At 38.1% G+C, this 20,778-nt stretch overlaps 1 protein-coding gene across 4 annotated transcripts in view; it reads left to right on the top strand.

Moving 5' to 3' along the window:
- Positions 1 to 20,778, top strand: part of mtor (mechanistic target of rapamycin kinase) — a 301,563-nt gene that overhangs the window by 65,010 nt on the left and 215,775 nt on the right. For all 4 annotated transcript variants that reach the window (XM_067413178.1, XM_067413177.1, XM_067413180.1 and 1 more), the window contains exons 14-16: positions 88 to 210; positions 632 to 715; positions 1,148 to 1,240. In XM_067413178.1, coding sequence (XP_067269279.1) covers positions 88 to 210; positions 632 to 715; positions 1,148 to 1,240 — 300 coding nt within the window. The remainder of the gene's footprint in view (positions 1 to 87; positions 211 to 631; positions 716 to 1,147; positions 1,241 to 20,778) is intronic.

The following is a 20,778-nucleotide window of genomic DNA, read 5'->3' as shown; positions in this document are numbered from 1 at the left end:
TTGTTTTGTCACAGATCTGTTTATGTCTCTATAGTTACAGTTTTTAATAATGTCAAACTTAATACTGTACTATGCAATAATGTCCAGATCCTGACTGAGCTGGAACACAGCGGAGTGGGCCGAAACAAAGAGCAAAGTGCCCGCATGTTGGGTCACTTAGTGTCTAATGCCCCCAGACTCATCCGCCCATACATGGAGCCCATTCTCAAGGTACAGTCATTGTCTTATGTCCTCTGCATTCGCTTTTGGGGAAGTTTTCAAATGTGTTGTGAACTTTGTAACAGTAAGTTTGATTGTATTTGGAAAATAGCCAAAAAATCTGTACAGTTGAGATTGAGAAATGTTAGCAAAATGTTGAATTTTCAAGAATCAATATTTAATTTCTTAAAAGTTCCCTGTAAACAATGTTTTAACTTATTTTTTTATTTTTTGTAAAACTAGATAAACACAGAATTTCACATTTTTTTTTAAAAATTTAAAATACCATATTTATTGAGGTACATTTTTAATTCATTATGATTCCCAAATGCAATAACTTGCCAGTCCCTTTTCCTGGGTTTAGATATTGTAATGTCCTTGATGTGTTACTAAATGTTTGTGATGTATTTTTCCAATTATGTTCTTCACACAGGCCCTCATCTTGAAGTTAAAAGATCCCGATCCAAACCCTGCAGTCGTTATCAGTGTTTTAGCTACCATTGGAGAACTTGCCCAGGTAATGAACATTTTGTAGCCTGATCTGCTGAAATCAACTACAGTACCTAAAATAACCAAGTCTACTTTCTACTCAGTGCTGCACAATATTTAGGAAATGTAACAGGATAATAGTAAGGGTAGCTCTGTGGAGGAGAGGACATTGAAAAGACAAACATAGTGACAATGTTTGTGGTTACTGGGTAAAAAGATGTAGCAGAGGTTGGAGAAAAGGAATTAAGTATTAGAATGAATCGATTTTTCCAAAGCAGATACATGGTGACGTTAGATGTGACTACTACGATTGGTATTAAACAATGGATTAGAGCCACCTGTATGATTCATATTCAAAATTACATTACACTCAAAATATAGTCTGTCAACCCTGAAAGCTTATTTATTTTGTTCAGTTTAAATGTTGTTCTCAAGTGTCCCTTTCTTTAATATGTACCAGGTGAGTGGACTGGAGATGAGAAAATGGATGGATGAGCTGTTCCCCATCATTATGGACATGCTGCAAGACTCCTCTTCATTAGCTAAGCGACAGGTTTGCTCATTTCTGTTAAACTTCAGGGTCTTTGTACATTGTGCTCCTCACATCTGCACCCACATTACTCATCAGCCTACTACTTTCAGTGTTCCCACGGATCATGGAATTTTAAAAGGTTTATTCCAGACATTGAATGACAGGTATTTTTTTTGTCCAAGCCATGGAATATCAGGGATTTTTGTTTTCTGTACTTTATTAATTTTTTTATTGCATAGTTTCATCGTGTTTTGTGTATTATAGTTAGGCTATTTTTCCTAGTCATTTTATTATTTTCCTGCTCGTCAACTAGCAATCACTTAAGTCAATACAGTCGCCTGTACCTGTTAACTAAGGCTAGGGCTGGTTGTACAGTATAATTTTGAATACGTCGCAATGGAGTAATAATACTAACACTAATGTAATAATAAATATAGCTGCAAGCAGCCATTATCGGGGCCAAGCGAAAATAAGAAGACAAGACATGCTAGCATAGCTGGAAGTCTCAAGCCAACTGCAACAATGAGCCATTAAAGACCTATTAATTTGATTTTAGGCAAAATAGCAGTACAATTTTAAATACAGTCAATAATATTGATTTAATGGTTTATCACTTTCGACCAATAGGTGGCACTGTTACGAAACTGATGTGGTGTAGTCAGATTGAGATGACAATGACACATGCAAAGTTTGGTGTCAATATGTCAAAGCATTGCAGAGATATAGCCTCAAGAGTAATTTTTGCATCATGGCAACTCTGTTGCAGTGGTATATGAAAGCTGTTTTGTCTATCAACACGAAATTCATAACTATTTGTCGGCATTACGCATGTGCGGATATCATTTTTTTGTGTTGCGATTAATTGCTGAAGCTTTTATCACGGTATACAATACTATTACGATATTGAAATAAGTTGCAAAAGCAAGTGTTGTCATAGCATAACAGCTTTAAGAACTTTTTTTGTAATAACAAAAATAACTGAATGTTTAAATTAGGGCTGTCAAAGTTAAACCATTAATAACGCGTTAACGCAAATTCATTTGCATTTTCTGTTTGATCCGTGGCATAGCCCGTAGTTGGAATAAGTGAGAGCAGTCATATGCAAAGGAAGCAGCAGCAAACATTAAAGGACAACTCCGGTGAGAAATGAACCTAGGGGTAATTAACAGATGGTTACAGAGTAGATCGTTCTCTGGGATGCGTTTAAAAATAGATTAGTTTATAACACTAGTCTATGGGGCACAGGGTAGTGAAATTAAATCGCTAGTTAATACCACTAACAAGGCTAAAAATAGCCTCACACTAACACAGTAGCATAATGAGGGTCCCTACATGCAAACCGAAGCATTGAGAACTTTGTAAGAGTACAAACAGTTTCATAAGAAGATAATTTTATAAACAGAGTGCTTTGCGGGTTCACGGACAGGCGCCATCTTGGAAAACAGTCTCGACTCATCGAGCCACGAACGCTGTTCTAAGTGATGAACTGTGACTTGGAATCTCATATGGTCAGTTGTTTCCGGAAGAAAACACTGAACACAACTGAGAAAATAAATAAATAAAAATAAAAATGTCCATGATATTACATTTCACAAACTTAATTCCTATCGACCAGCTTACTTAGAACAGCTCTCGTGGATCGATTCGTCGAGACTGTTTTCCAAGATGGCGCCTGTCCGTGAACATGTAAGGCACTATGTTTATAAAGTATCTTCTTATTAAACTGTTTGTACACTTACAAAGTTCTCAATGCTTCGGTTTGCATGTAGGGACCCTCATTATGCTACTGTGTTAGTGTGAGGCTATTTTGAGCCTTGTTAGTGGTATTAACTAGCGATTTAATTTTACCACCCTGTGTCTACCCTGTGCCTCATAGACTAGCGTTATAAGCTAATCTGTTTTTAAAGATAAAACTCTTTACATTCGATTTTCATGAAAACGCATCCCAGAGAACGATCTACTCAGTAACCATCTGTTAATTACCCCTAGGTTCATTTCTCACCGGAATTGTCCTTTAATAGGGAAAGAAAAGGGTTGACATTAATATTCTAAATTAAAACTGCAGTTATTGCCTACATAAGCTACCATATTTTCTGTTTAACTATAGACTCCAGAAAGAAAAGTGCGTTTTTTCACTGAGCATATTCTCTCCAGTCTGAGCACCTCACTCTCGCTCATGTCTGAGGTAAATCATTAACACCATCACTGCTTACAGTACATGTGTTTTATTGAACTAAATACATTACAATCGGCTAAAATGAATGCACAGGTTACTTTCCTGAACCAGCGCGCTCCCGAGCCCATGTTCTTCACACTGTCTCCACGTGAATCGTGCCCCAGTTTGGCGTGTACACACACAATACCGGCAGTTCAACTGGGAATGCAGATCTCTTAAAGGGGCCGCACTATATTTCTACTCGTGGAATATGGACCTCCTCCCGTGGAATATGGACTGTGGTTCTGGTGCGCTCACCGGTACACATTACCAATTTTTCATACGAACTGTGCCCTGCTCTGAATTAAACTGCCAGTGTAAAAACTCCCTTTATATTCTTAAAATGAGAGAAATCACTACTTACTCTTAATTTTTAAGTTTAGGCTTAAGAGACATGAACAATTTCTTAGATAAATATCTATGACCTTTGATACGTCTAGTCTTCATGCTGTATTGATTATTATTGAATAAGTATGATTTCACTAATAATAAATGTACATTTGCATAAAGCATGCATATTTGTCCATACCCATGTTGATTAGAGTATTAAAAACTTAATTTAAGCTTAATTTAAGATACATTTACACTTGCTAAAAATTTACGATTAAATTGCGATTAATCGCGGGTTAACTCATGACAATCATGCGATTAATCACGATTAAATATTTTAATCGATTGACAGCCCTAGTTTAAATACAATAATACAATGCACCAAAAATATATACAGCTCTGGAAAAATGAAGAGACCACTCAACATTGAGAAGTCAATGTTAAGTGGTCACTTATTTTTTTCCAAAGCTGTAGTACAATTTTTAAACAGATTAAAGTGCAAAAGAATTAGGCTATAAAGAACAACAGGTAACAAATTACAATAAGGTTTCATTATTTAATGCATAAACTAAGATTGAGCTATAGCTACATTTGTTACAGAAAGTATAATGTTTTTTGTTAATGTTACTAAAGAAATACTGATCATTGTTAGTTTTATCTTAGGTCTATTAAAAAAAGTTCTTTTAATTTTGATTTTTGATAATGTTATTAAATAGTAACTAAGAAATCAACATTACTTAATTATTAATAATTAATTCTTTGTAAGTATTTTTCATTGTCAGTTTGGTAAAAATGAATTAACATGTTTACTTATGAAGATGTATGTCTCAAAGTTTTACTGAACAATAACAAATAATCAAAACAATTCTAATCATTAGAGCATGTTGTATTCCAGATTAAAACATAAAAAAGTTTGAAAATAAATAGCCTATTAAGTCTTTAAGTATTAAATTTGGTGCTGTGATTAACAACACTGAGTTTAAAAAAAACGAATGGCTGTTTTAAAAACTTCACTAGGCGGTTGCTTTTGTTTTCGGGGTTTCCGGGGTAACTGCTGTATTCTGCAGTTCATCAGCGCCCTCTGCTGTCACTGAGCGTGCACTTCATTCAGTGTGTCTCCTTCACTCGTTCAGTTGCTTCTCATTTACATCTGAGCGTGTATCCCTTTGACGCAGAATACAGCGGTGTTGAGCATTTATACGGTTGATGAGCAAAGTATTCTTGAGTGCATTATAAAAAATGTAATAATTGTTAATAAATTATTATTTACGATATTTTGATGTGCCCACAATAACAATATTGTGCATATTCATTATTGTGATACATCACATTACTGAAAAACGGCACGTCTAGTCGGCATGGTCTGAAGACGATACGGTTCAATTTTGGTGAAAATCAGACAAGTGTCTAATATGAGTTTGAAAAAGTAGATTTTTAACAAATAACAAGATGGAGGACAGACAGGTTTGCAAAATAAGGCAAAATTGGGTTGAAATTTAGGTGTCCCCAACTGAGCAAGCCAAGCCAAAAGCAACGGCAGCAAGGAACCAAGACTCCTTCAGGGCCAGAATGGAGAGAAAAAAAATCTTGGGAGAAACCAGGCTCAGTCGGGGTGCCAGTTCTGCCAGTTCGAACAGTGTATGATTATAATTCTGGCAACATTACAGCTCAGAAGTCATATTAGATAAATAGGATTAGATATTTGTAGGATTATTTGATAGATTGGAGTCGTCGTGCCGGAGATGGGTTTATTAAGGATATCTTTTCGAGTTGGCATTTACAGGGCATAGTTTGATTGACACACTCTCTGCAGACATTTCAGGGATGCATTGGTCATGTCCAGGCGCAAGACCACCCTCTGATCAGAATACAGCCCAGTAGCAGGAAGTGTGGCAAATACAAATGATTGATGTAGTCCTCCTATTTTTATATAATTAAATGCATATTGTACCGTGCTCTATGTTCCTAAAACCACAAGGTGGTGTTGGTACAGGTACAAGGGTCTTTCATTGCTCTTGCAGCTTTAATGTAGTTTTGTATTTTTTACTTTTTGGGACCTCAGGAAGAGTAGTCACTGCCTAGGTATTGGCCAATGGGGATCCAAATAAACAAATAAACTCAGATCATAGATGGGAAAGAACATTTATGGCAACACAGGTAATTTAACTAAGGAAAAATGTTTTTTTTTTTTTTTTTTTTTTTGCCGTTATAACATCTCTCTGCTTGTTTTAGGAGACCTCAAAGGGGGTCCATAAATATGTGTCAAAATTGTTGTACATATCTCATTTTGTTTTAAAGTTATAGCCACTTATATTTATGAGAGCATGGGCTGTACTGATTGGATTTAGCCACTTCCTTCCAAAATGTTGGCTTTTGGTCATTATCGTTTAGTTATTGACCTATGTAAATATTCTGCATCTCCTGTTGTGGTTTTGTTTTGATTGGACTAACTGTTTCGAAGACATTCGCAAATGTTTTTTAGGTGCTAAAGTACACCTTTTCACAAACCATAAGGTGAAACCTGGCATGTTTGGTATTATTGGACTCAGGAGTCTAAGGAGGTGAATACTGTAAAAAAACACTGGCTTGAAAATTCTCAGGCTCCTTCAGGGCATTGCGCCAATGACGTATTCTGGGTTTGCGATACGCCAGGGTCCTCATAGTCTATCATGGCACCAAGACAATGAATGCCCATTTTCATCTGACTAATGTTTGGGTGTGTATATTGCCAGTTTCATGTGTTTTTCACATGTTATAGCGCCACCAAGTGGTAAATCGTTGTAATTTTTTCCAAGTGAACTCAGACTGATCTCACACACATGTGACCTTAATTTGGTGGTGGTTTGGTTCTGGTCAGTCAAAAAACCTGGGAGTAATTTGCAAAAGTAGGTTTTACAGATGTAAATATCTCAAAATTGGCCCCTGAAGGGCGAGGAAATCCGCATTTGCATGTAAAGTGTGCCTTTGGCATGCATTGTGTCCGTCTCGAGCCAAGGATTCCAGCGATATAAGACACTCAAGGCTACGCCTTACGGTTGCGGAGTTGTGAGCCGTTTCGTACTTTTGATCGCTGTAGCGCCCCGTCAGGCCGATCGGAGTGGGCTTCAGTGACGTCTGCAGTCGTTGTGAGTACTACCAGCCCTGAAAGTTTCAAGTCTCTATGACTTACGGTTTGGTCTGTCCGAGCAGTTTTAGCTGGAAAATGATGCATCATGGGGAAACAGTTCCAATAGGGTTTCAGCCTGACACCTGATATTGATTGGATTTTACCCTTACCATCAAAATTTTGAGATTTGGGCTCACGACTGTGCCTAGCGACCTATGGTACCCAACTTCTGACGCTGGTTTCGTCTCGATCGGACTAGCGGTTTCGAAGATATCGGCTAATTTTCTTAAAGCGCTAAATTACAACGGTGCACAAACCATACGCCGAAACCTGGCAAGTGTGGTATCGTTGGACTCTGCAACGATTCAGGAGAAGAGTCTACTGAAAATAGCCCAACCACACCCAAACTTATAAGCACTTTAAAAAAAAAAGTACACTAGGTGGCGCTGTTTCGAAACTTCTCAGGCTACTTCAGGGCATTTTGGTGATGACCTATACCGAGTTCCGTAACAATCCGTTCATGCGTTCATAAAATACAGCATTTTAATAATAATAATAATAATAATAATAATTCATTACATTTATATAGCGCTTTTCTAGGCACTCAAAGCGCTTACATAGAAGGGGAATCTCCTCAACCACCACCAATGTGCAGCATCCAACTGGATGATGCGACAGCAGCCATATTGCGCCAGAACGCTCACCAAACACCAGCTGATTGGTGGAGAGGAGACCGAGTGATTAAGCCAATCAGGAGAGGGGGATTATTAGGAGGCCATGATGGACAGGGGCCAATGGGCAAATTAGGCCAGGATGCCGGGGTTACACCCCTACTCTTAATCGAAGGACATCCTGGGATTTTTAACGACCACAGAGAGTCGGGACCTCGGTTTAACGTCTCATCAGAAGGATGGTGCTCTTTGACAGTATAGTGTCCCCATCACTATACTGGGGTGTTAGGACCCACACAGACCACAGGGTGAGCGCCCCCTGCTGGCCTCACTAACACCTCTACCAGCAGCTCCTGGTTTTCCCAGTTGGTCTCCCATCCAGGTACTGACCAGGCTCAGCCCTGCTTAGCTTCAGTGGGAAACAAGTCTTGGGCTACAGGGTGATATGGCTGTGGCATTTTGGCACATAATTCAGGATGGCCGACAGCCAAAATGGCCGACATGTTAAAATTGGATATCAGCCGACTCATCATGACGTCTCGAATCTGACGAGACCACTTTTGTGATATTTGGACAAACGGTTCAGCAAAAAAAAAGCAAAAATATGGGTCCGCTTGACGTCGACAGAGCGGAAGGTTCTTGTATGGGCCGTACGGGCTCTTCTCCAGGAAGGGTGCGTGTGACCAGAGGCGAGAGAGCAAATGCACGCCATGAATGCAGCAAATGCATTCAAATGCGCTAACGTTACTCCATTGTTGTTCTATGTATAACGTTACACTAGTCTGACGTGCAAAACCGTTTTGCTTGCTACTGCTAATGTTTAGTCGCATACAATAGTCCATAAACCAAATCATGTCCTCATAAACTGCGAGTAAACACATACACAAATGTTGACAGGCCACTAAATATAGTACATACCACAGAGACGGACATACTGCTGTAGTTGCTTCTCCTGTTCAATTTATTTCAGCCTCCGATCTGATTCTGGATCATATCTGTATTAGTTGAATCTGATTGATAGCCATCATAAGCCATGGTATATTTAGGATAGCGTTTTCTTCTCCACGCTTGAGGACGTCACCGCTTTGTGCGCACTTGTCATTCTTTAGCTCCGCCCACACGATACGCCTCCAGGCGCTTGGTTTTTTCCGGAAAGACACGGTACAGCCTATATTTCTTTTATAAATATAATAAAACTAAAGACTTTTCGGAGATATGAAGGATGCAATGCTACTCTAGAGGTACTCAAGATTGACATGAGATTGACTGAAACTGAGTGTTTCACCCCCCCTTTAAATTTTTTCACAAAATACATCATATAAAATATAGGTAGTAACACTTTACAATGTTTCCTTTTGTTAACATTATTGCATTAACTAACAATTAGCAATACATTTGTTATGGTATTTATTAATCTTCGCTAATGTAAGATAATAAAACATATTTAGTTCATGTTAGTATAAGTGCATTGACAATTTTAACAAATAGGCCTACCACTTTACTTTTTAATTAAAAAAATAAAAATGTGATGTCTTAATGTCTTAATTTGAATACTGTATTAGTAAATGTTAACATTAAGATTAATAAATGCGCTTAATAAGGGGTTTTCATTTTTAGTTAATGTTAAAAATAGAAACTACTTATAGAGTGTTACCATAATCCAAAATACAAATAAAATCTTAAATTAATTTCCCATACAAGTAGCCTGCTTCCGTGCCATCTGCGCCAGGTCGGGAAAGTGGCCTTGATTGGTCCTCCAAAATTCGAGAGGGTTATTGCTCCTGGGGATGGGGACTTCTGAGAGATAACCATCTAACTGTTGAGCGGTTGAGCTTGTCCTCTGTCTTCCAAATGGGTTATTTTCTTGGAGGATCTCATCGAATATGTCAGACAGCGAAACTGTGCGCGGCTAATCTGTAGTACAAGCGTGTTTACTCTCTGCGCTGTTTTCATCTCCTCCTCAGCCTGGATCATTTCTCGTGTGCACAGCTTTTTCCCCTCATCCAAGTAATGATCTTAATATCGTGGATCAAGCACAGTCGCAATGCAGTACAGGGGTTCTGAGTCCGCCTGACTAAATCGTGTGCTGTCAGCTTCTAAGAGCGCACTTTTAGTTGTTTTCACTCCGTGGTCTGTTTCAGCCTCTTTGTTTAAAAGACGCTTTAGTGCTGCAAGTAAGGTTATGATGTCTGCCACAGATGCATCAGATGAGCTTATCTCTTTTGTTATCTTCAAAAGGGGGCGAGAAGAGAGAGAACGTTCTCGATTAACACCCACTGGTATGCGGTGAATGTCGCGGGCAGGTCATGATCTGCTATGTATGTAGCCAAGACTCGCTTTTGCGCAAAAAGGCTTTCCAGCATATACTATGTACTGTTCCATCTTGTGCTCACACCTTGTTGGAAACGTTTTTGTGGCATTCCGAACTATTCTTGGATAGATTGTAGGCGCGCATAGGCAAGTGGTGAATGCTTAAAATGGCCAACAATTTTCCAATTTGCCTATCTCTATCACATCTGCTATACTGTGCTGACTCAACAATCCCTCGTTGACCGCCAGTTGAATTGTGTGTGCCATACACCGTATGCCTTTCAGATTGCTATCTTCCATGGCTTTAGCCATATTTCTTGCGTTGTCACTGACTACCGCATGCACTTTAGATCGGTCGATACGCCAAGTGTCAAACATGTTGGCGAACGCCTTGGATATGGCTACAGCTGTATGGGACCCTCTAAACTCTTGTGAGTGAAGCAAAATCTTTTGTTGCTTTAAATCTGTGTCGATCCACTGCACAGTTAAACTCAGCATACTGGTGGGGCTCACATCCGAGCTCCAAATATCAGTCGTGAAGCTGAGGGCTGCAATATCTGTAGCCAAGAGCTCATGGACGTGAGTTGAAACGACATTATACATCTCAGGTAAGCACACGTCTGAGAAATACTGTCTACTTGGCATGATGTAACGGGGCTCAATATGGTCTATAAGCCTGCGAAATACAACATCCTCTACAACAGAGAATGGTTGATCATCCAGTGCGATGAATTCCATTATCCTTTTAGTAATGCCTTTACTATTAGCTTTGGCACTGTCACTGGTAAACCTTTTTGCCTTTTCTAAGAAGTCAGCCACAGATGGACTGGGAGGAACTTTCCTTTTCGCTGCTGCTGTTGCCGCCGTGTCTTTCTCGTACTCTGCATGATGTTCGGGGTGTCTTGATTTTAAGTGATAAATTAAACTTGAAGTGCTGTACGTTTTTGCAGTTGCACCCCCTCTGGACAATTAAGCAGAACAGTGTCTGCAAACGGCCGTTTGCAGACACTGTTGCAGCCACATACCCTCTATGTAGATATCAGAGAACAAATGTTCAGAGAACAAAATTGTTTCAAATCATTCTAGGGCACCTTTAAATTAAATTTGAAGATACATTTAACTAATGTTTTGTAACTAAACGGATGTCTTCATTTGATTAGCAGAAAATACACAACACATGATTTGTGGGAAATCTTTTTATAGAAAATAAAATATTAAAATGGTTGTTTTTATGAATTTACTGGCCTACTATTTACTGGTAAATGTCACATTAAACAAATATCACAGACAATGGCAGATAGCAACCAAGGCAGCTCTGGCATAATGTCAATAACACTTCTATAATGACATACAGTTTCTTTACAGTTATTGAGGTAAACATCCCTCAGCATAGGATGGTGGTGTGTAAGATGACTCTGGTGGTGAGGAAAATGAAGAGAGTAAAAGGCTGAGCAGAAGACAAAGTGGTGGAAATTGGAAAAGGAAGAGTGCTGTGTGGTTTTCAGGGAGGAGTTGAGACAAGCTTTAGGTGGTCAAGAAGGCCTTCCAGGTGGCTGAACTACTACAGCCAAAGTGATCAGAGAGACGGGTAGAAAGGTGCTAGGTGTGTCATCTGGAAGGAGGAAAGAAGACAAGGAGACTTGGTGGTGGAATGAGGAAGTCCAGGAGAGTATCCAGAGGAAGAGGTTAGCTAGGAAGAAGTGGGACAGTGAGAGGACGGAGGAAAGTAGACAGGAATATAGGGTGATGCAGTGTGAGGTTAAGATAGAGGTGGCAAAGGCCAAACAGAAAGTGTATGAGGACATGCAAGGTTAGATAATAAAGAAGGTGAGAGGGATGTGTATCGGTTGGTGAGGCAGAGGGATAGAGATGGAAAGGATGTGCTGCAGGTTAGAGTGATTAAAGATAGAGAGGGAAATGTTTTGACAGGTGACAGGAGGGTGAGGGAAAGATGGAGAAGTGGGCATTTGTGAGCAGCAGTATGGTTTCATGCCAAGAAAGAGCACTACAGATGCATTATTTGCTTTGATAATGATAATGGAGAAGTACAGAGAGGGTCAGAAAGATCTGCATTGTGTCTTTGTAGATTTAGAGAAAGCATATGACAGAGTGCCAAGAGAGAAGCTGTGGTATTGTATGAGGAGGTCTGGCATGGCGGACAGTGATAAGGTGTGCTGTAGATGAGACAGAGGACTTCACGGTGCAGGTGGGACTGCATCAAGGATCGGCTCTGAGCCCCTTCTTGTTTGCGGTGTTGATGGACAGGCTAACAAATGAGGTCAGACAGGAATCTCCATGGACTATGATGTTTGTGGATAACATTGTGATCTGTAGTGAGAGCAGGGAACAGGTGGAGGAAAGTCTAGAGAGGTGGAGGTTTGTTTTGGAGAGAAGAGGAATGAAGGTTAGGTGGAGGAACAGTGAGGTTACAGGGAGAAGAGGTAAAGAAGGTGCAGGATTTAAGTACTTAGTCAACATTGCAGAGCAATGGGGGGTGTAGAAAAGAGGTGAAGAAGCGGCGGCAGGCAGGTTGGAATGAGTGGAGAAAAGTGTCAGGTCTGTTGTGTAATAAAAGTGTACCAGCAAAAATGAAAGGAAAAGTGTACAGGACAGTAGTGAGACCAGCGATGTTGTATGGTTTGGAGACAGTTGCACTGAGGAAAATACAGGAGGAAGAGCTAGAGGTAGCAGAGCTGAAGATGTTGAGGTTCTCTTTGGGAGTGACAAGGATGGATAGGATCAGGAATGAATACATCAGAGGGACAGCACATGTGAGATGTTTTGGAGACAAAGTAAGAGAGGCCAGGTTAAAATGGTTTGGACATGTTCAGAGGCGGAAGAGTTAATATATTGGTAAAAGGATGCTGAGGTTAGAGCTGCCAGACAGGAGGTCGAGAGGAAGACCAAAGAGGAGGTTTATGGATGTAGTGAAGGAGGACATGAAGGTAGTCGGTCTGAGAGAAGAGGATACAGAGGATACTACTAGATGGAGGCAGATGATTTGCTGTGGCGACACCTGAAGGGAACAGCCGAAAGAAAAAGAAGAAGAAGAGGTAGACATTCCTAAAGTACCGAAAAAAGGTACCGTTGGGTACCAAGAGAGAATTTTAGGTACCGGCACCGGTACCAGTTAAAATGTGACTGGTACCCAACCCTAGTCATTTCCACAGTAGTGAACACATGCATGTGCACCTATAATGGGAAATGCTCCTCAAAAATCTTTAAACGATACCCAGACTTAACTAAGGCAAACATGCCAATAAAATGTAAACTTCAAGAGGTTTGGCTACAAAATTTCCACTTCAAAGACAATTTTTTTTTTAAACAAAGGGTGTTTAAAGTAGATTACAAAAAGGAAAATCGTAACTTTGTAAAACAACTATTGAGCAATCAAATATGAGAGAGGGAGTACTTCGCCGCCATGTGATTGCTGTCATGTGGTGAATCCGGCCAATCGTGGAACAGCTATGTCGTCATCAGGGCTTGTGCAGTAGAAATGCATATTTAATTTAATAATAGGTAAATAATGTCCTAATTATTTAATTATTTAAATCTGTTTAAAAATAGGAAGATATATTAGGGGTGTAATAATATATCGTTAAACAGTATATAGCGATATTAAAATGTGTCGATATGTATCGTTTATGGAAACGATATGATTCGCAATATATAGTTGTTTTATCCAAGGCTCAACTTGCGGTAGTTTGCCTATTTATAAGGTATAGCTCACCCAAACACAAATGAACAAATGTAGGCTGCCACAAATGTAAATTCTGTCATTATGTAGCTACTCACCATCATGTGGTTTTTCATTTAACTTCCAAACACAAATGAAGACATTCTTTATTAAACCTGAGTGATTTCTGTTCCTCCATTTTTAAAGTACATTCCTCTAAAACTTAAAAGATGCAAACAATGTCATAAAGCAATGTAAACATTACTAAACGAGTGGTCTAATCCAAATCTTCTGAAGAGACACATGGCTTTATATGATGAATATTTAACAAGACCCACATACTGTAGTAAACACGGACTATGAAATGATTGTGTGACGCGTGGAAACAACATGAGGGAGTAAATGCAGAATTAAACTTCTTGGATGAGCGAAACATTTACAGTTGGAGAGTGGCCATTTTGACAAGCTTTCTTGCGACTAGAGCTGTGACGGATTACATTGATCATCTGAAGCGCATACGCTGCCAGAACGGACTCTTCAAAGTCAAAAAACAAACATTATTTAAAACGGCACTCCTTAGTGAAAGCACAAACATGATTTAAATCACCAGATCACATTTAGTTTTAGTTGTATGCTTAGTCAAAGCATTTTGGATGGTTTATTCTTACATAGGCTAGTGCATTAATAGCGGGAGAGGCAATGCATAGCTAATACACTATACATAATGTTGAATATAATGTATACTACTGCAATGAGGGAATATTTTTAGGTCCTGATAATAATACACACATAATAATATAATAATAAAAAAGTACAATATAAAACTCTTTAATTTTGGCTTTAAATATCGGGATACATATCGTATCGTGAGTTCAGTATCATGATATATCGAAGCGTGTGTATCGTTACACCCCTAACATGCATTATTTATATAATCTTTTCTGTCTTGTATTTTATCTCAAAATAAAGGATGTCATTTTATTCCACTATATTCCAGGAAATAAATTAATAGAGCCTCTTATTTACATTAGGTAAACGTAATGCGTTATTTTAACATACTATATAATTGCTGCTAACAGCCTATTTCAAATGTTTACATGCTTTTCTTCTTTTTTTATAAAAAATACATATATTGTTCTTGTAAATACTTTTGTATAAGTATAATATATTGTTCTTATATATTATACTATTGTTATATAGTATAAAAAAGGGGTGTCAACAATAATCGATTCGGCGATTCATCGCGATGCGGGGCATGAACGATTCAGCATCGATGCGGCAAAGTGCCATAATCGATTATGTCACTGTTTATTTTCTGGCGGACGATAAAGTTGTGAAGTTTCAAATACTTCCGGTTCCGGGAGAATAACAACAACAACAAGGAAGATGGCTGAGGATAGACGGGTTATTAAAAACGCGCTAACGACCCGAAGTGTGTAGGATTGTTCGTATATATTTTTTGCACAATAATAAATTAATCTATAATGATGAAATACGGCGCAATTCACCTTTATTCCACAAGGTGGCAATGTCTGATACCCAATGATGAAGTGACGTTTCACTCATAGTTACCTCTGACAGAAAACGAAACAATAATTATAATCTGCAAAACTTGAAATGGGTTAGTGATTTACTTCAGAGAGCAAGTACTAAACACAATCAAATATTAGTGTTACTGTCTCTTGATGATGGATGTGGTCAAGAAGCTGTCAGTGATCAAAATATTGATTTTGAAGACATTGAAAATGAGTTTGGAGAATATGCTGGAGATCGCGAATATGAGGCAGATGCTGAATATACTTGTAAACGAACTCTGATGAGGTCATATGATGATGGTATTAAACATCTGCTCAAACTGAATCCTTCCAAGCTCCAAAAGGTAATGAAATAGGTTTTATTTTATTCTTCTGTAGCTGTTACTCTAAAATCAGGAGTTTTATATATTATCATGACAGGTAGAGGTCTATCCATGTTAAATATAGATAACGACCTGAATATGTAAGAATGTTTGGTAAAACAGTCATGCATTTAAGGGTTAATTGCATTTTATTTAATTACATTTTATTTTATTTAATAACTTTTATGTCAAAGATACAGGAGACACATAGCAGCCAATACAATCTGTTGTTTAATATCTGCTTGTATTGCCTCATGACTGATGAAAAATTTGCTTTGTGTGCAGTAGAATTTTGATGCATCACAATGCATCGTAGAATCGAATTGAATCGAATCGAATCGTTACCTGGTGAATCGTAATCGAATCGAATCGTGAAGGCAGTGCCAATGCACACCCCTAGTATAAAATAATATATTGTTATTATTTTTAAATATATTGTTCTTGTAAATACTTGCCAGCATTTCAGTAATAAAAGGCTAGATATTTTAAATGCTTTCAAATTACAGCGAACAACCGTACAGTGTCCTGCAGTTGTCAAAAAGAATATAAACAGTGAATTTTGAAGTGATATATTCTTGAAAACTCAGATGTGGATTCGCACAGCAATCAAATTCCCAAACGACCTTGGTGTTTGTCAAAAACAGTACCTAATTAGGCCTGGGACTTTTACGTGGGTAGTGGGAGAAATTCTGGATTTGGACTGCAATAAAATTACAGACTAGCCCCTGTCAATGATGAAAATACCTTACAACCCTATGAGAAACAATTACCGTCAGACTAGGGCTTATGACTGTTTTTGTCTGCTCAGTGCTCAGCACACCAGTGGCCTGTTTTTATGTTCATTATAGGTCATGGAAATTCAGCTTTTTAGTCAGTGAAAGTCAGGCAATTTGGCATTTGGCTTAGAGTGGGAGCCCAGTTCTTTGGCAAACCACTTGCATTTAGTAAAATCGGACACCTTGAACAATAAAGCCAGAGAAGAGATTTCTTCTCTGGGTTTATTACATATTTTTATATGTATCATCATTTAGCAGTGTAAAAAATTAACTCTCCCATTGTGGGGCAATATATTCCGTTTCAATTGTTCATTTTCCACATGGATTTAAAAAAAAAAAAAAAAAAAAACTTTTATAAGGGGAATTTTTCTAATCTTTTTAAATATATCTATCATTGTTTATGTTAAATCCTTCAATTTAATATAATTTAATTAGAATAATAAGACAATAGGCTGTTACCAATCGAATTATATTAACCAAAGAAGCTGCATCTGAAGTTAATCAAGTAAACTTTATTTATACAGTGCTTTTTACAACAGTGATCGTTTCAAATGCTTCAAGAGATTCTAACTAACTAAAGCCGGGTGCACACTGTGCGATTTTGGCCACGATTTGGCCGTCTGAGACAAATTTAGGAAATCCTAAAAGATTCTTCAGATCCTAGGCTAAAATCTGACGTCTTTGGTCGTTAGTTTGACATGTTCACCGGCCGCCGATTAATGAGCTCTGCGATCAAATTTTACCTCAGACGAAATTCTGGCAGTGTCAGAAGATTTGGCACAGAATCCTGCAGTGTGACTTCTCCTACGACGACAGTCAAATATCTCGGTTTTTCAAGACAAACTATGACCAAAACGAGAGCTAGAAATGTATTTGTAGCCAGCATTTCAGTCCCGCGTGTAATGCAGCTCACCGTCACTGAACGCGTCATTCATTGATGATATAAAACTCCGGGTGAGATTTCTTGCGCGCGTCCGTTTTTAGCGCGCCTTCACTATCGTGCAGTCTGACATTAATGTCAACTGAGATCTTACAGTGTGACACGGGGATCATGTTCGTACAGTCTGACAAGGGACATTCGCAAAGGATTTTGGACCCATAACTGATGTCATATTTGGACTACTTTGATGATGTTTTTAATCATTTTCTGGACATGGACAGTATATTAGATCGGAATATTCAATGGATCAGAGTCATCGGGTTTATTGAGGTTATTTTCGGGGGGGGGGGGACGGGACTAATTGACACAGCCTCTGCATGTTTCATTTTGTCATTCATTACATATTTCTATAATTCAAAATGTTATATTTAAAACATTAACCTCATTACACTATGCAATTGTATCCAATGATAATCAATATTAGCTGATTATTTCAGAAATATTAATGCACCTCGCATCTGCAATCACATTACCAATCATTAATATATTATTTAGGGGCCGTATTTTTTTTGAATATTCCGCAATTTTGCGACATAAATTGCCATTTTATGCACGCAAAACATGCAGGGCTTAATTTCATAATCCCTGCATTTTCATTGCAAAAGTCACATATTTCTTTAGCTGAAAGTTGAAAAATGTTGCGTTTACTTCAAACAATAGCAGCCATTTCCCCCTATTGCATGGGAACGTTGCCAAATCCTGCCAGTGAGCTACACAGTTATAGACTGAATCCGAAATCGCCCCCTATACCCTCAAATAGGCCATTATTTGAGGGGACAGCCCTTTGTAGTGGTGTCCGAAACCATAGTGGACTTTATCGAGTGGATTCATTCCCACATTGCTGCATAATAACCAGTGTAAAACCGATGTACACACAACAGCTATCCGACTTGACACACTCATTTTCATTCACACCTTCAAGTGAAATGTATTAGTGGACTAACATAGGGAATAGTAATTGAGGTTTTGGGGGGAAATTTTGGATTCAGCCCGTTTTCATTTTCACAGTGGACTGTTGTAGTTTGATCCAGGAGTTGATTCAACTTAACAGTTGTAAGATTGAACTTTTTTGTTACCAGTGGGTTATATCATACTAGTTTCAAAAACCTTACAGTTGTAAGTATATTAGAAGTATGGTATGGTATGTTAATTTACGTTACAGTAAGAGATTGCACTTTGTGCATTGGAAGCGTGTTTATTTATTTATTTTTAATACAGATGTTTGTTTTGTATAGCTACCTCTGTAAAACAGGAAAAACACAATTATTTTTTAAATTTATTTATTCATTTTTACAGAAATTGTTGCATATTCTTTTTGTAAATCTACAGAACTTGTTTGACTCATTAATTTTTTTTAAAGTTTGAGCAATGTGCTTATTAAGGTCTGAAATAAAACAAGATGATAACTTGAATATTCCCAGCTCTTTCTGTGATGTAGTAAGCTTGCTTATCATAGAAAGTAATACGAAATGACTTTTGACATTTAAGGTAGGACCCTAAGAGAACAGGGTGTTGGGGGAATCACTTTTTTTCTCTTTTTCATCAAACCGCAGTTTTTGCAAGTTCCCGCAATTTCATTGCATAAAATTGCATAAATATCCTGCATATTCCATCAATTTTTTTTAAAAGAAAATGTGCCGCATAATCAAGGATTTTTAATCGCAACAACAAAAAAAAAGCCACATTTTTCTAGAAAGGACTTGGATATACAGTTTGAATATAGAAATACGTAATGAAAGACAACATGAAATATACTTCGATTATGAGATTAAGACACAGTGCAGTGTTTGGAGTCAGCCATGTCTGTGACTTTATTTAGCAACAATATTAGTTTGATTTCAGCTTTATTCTTTATTTAAAATTCACTGGCCCTCATTTATCAAAAGTGCGTACACCAAATTTCCAGCGTACACCTTGCGTACACCCAAACCACGGTGAGTGTGTGATTTAGCAATATGGACGTTGGCGTATGGCAGTGTTTCTCAAACTTTTTCTGCCATTCCCCACTTTGGAGGTAGGGAAGGGCCACGAGCCCCACCTGTCCCCAATCACCCCAACAAAATGGTAATTATCTAGGCTTTAAGTTTGCCTGTTAACATTTATTTGATTAACATCACATTTAAAACTTTCATGCGTACAGTCAAAATATTTTAGCTGAGTTTTTTTTAAGGCAACGTTATTTTAGAACGTTTCATCTTAATGTTTCTATGGCAACGCGTCATGTTTATCACGTGACTCACCACAATCAAAATAGCGCTGAATGACAGATGTATCGCTTTTATTACGTTTTTTTCTTTTTTATTCAAAATATTGACATACTTGCTTACCATGTCATCAACTGTCTAATAATCCAATTGTAGGTGTGTTTTGCCATTTGAACCCCTTTATAAATGATCTTGATTTTGATCTATAATGTGAGATGGGCCCTGCCACGTTTGAACCGTTTGAACAAATGCACCGCAGTTCAGAGTCCTGTCAATCGGATTTACAGCACGTATATTCATCAGCTTCTCCTGGAATAAGTAAGTGACCGGTGAACTGGGAGAAGAATCGAGCAAACTTTATAGTTACTTACACTATGTGTATCTGATATGAATAAAACATGTCGGCCAATTATATTTGAATGGATTGTTATTGCTGAGGCCTGAAAAGGAGAACAAAGAGGAAACGCGGGAATCGAGGAGGAGTTCGACGCAGGCTAAAGAAAGCGCAAAGATTTACCCCGCTGCCTGGAATACTCCTAGGCAATGTACGCTCGCTTTGCCATAAACTTGACGAACTACAAGCCGTCACTAATTTTTTTTATTATGATTTTTTTGTGTGTGTGTTTTGAATGAATGATTGAATGTATATGTGTTGGTGTTAAATGTGAAGCACCATGTGAGCCTAAACTAATTGCCCCAAGGGGATAAATAAAACTCTAAACAAAAAAACAAATCAAAATAAACAAATAATAATAATAATAATAATAATAATAATAATAATAATAATAATAATAACAACAATAAGATAATCTTACAAATTGTCATGCAATTATTAATGTGAATTAATGGTAGGCTATTCCACATCACATCATCATCACTATTGTACACCCCAATACATGTGCCGTGATAAGAAATGAAATGCTAATTGTATTAAAACATGTGCTGTAAAATAATGTTTTATGAAAGGTAATTTCTCATCCAAACAGCTATTCAAACTGCTGGAGTGCACTTCTCAATCCCCACACTATTAACAGTACTCGTAATTTAATCCCACTCTTTAAACTCCCAAATAATTTATTTATTTTTTCCCCACTTGGTGATGGTCTCGATTTCCACATCGGAGAAGTTTCGCTTCTTTGCCATCTTCCGTGTGTCCATGGTGTAAAATAAGGGCGTGGGGGAGGCAGAGACTTGAATATATAGGGGCGTGTTATTCTAATGACGATCGTTTTCAGCTGCGACATTTATCAAGGGCAAGTATTGCATACACCTGGATTGCAGAGGTGTGCGCACAGCTTCATAAATCAGGCGGTGAGAGGAGTGTAAGCATAATCTTACGACAACATATACGCCCGTTTCTACGCAAGATTGATAAATGAGGGGAACTTTGTTGTCTAAAGTAAAAGTTATGATTGCTGCTAGGGGTGTGACGTA

This window comes from Pseudorasbora parva, chromosome 13, assembly GCF_024679245.1.
Source record: "Pseudorasbora parva isolate DD20220531a chromosome 13, ASM2467924v1, whole genome shotgun sequence".
Classification (NCBI taxonomy): Eukaryota; Metazoa; Chordata; class Actinopteri; order Cypriniformes; family Gobionidae; genus Pseudorasbora; species Pseudorasbora parva.
Note: the sequence above shows the minus strand (reverse complement) of the source record. Positions and strands in the feature narration are given on the sequence as shown.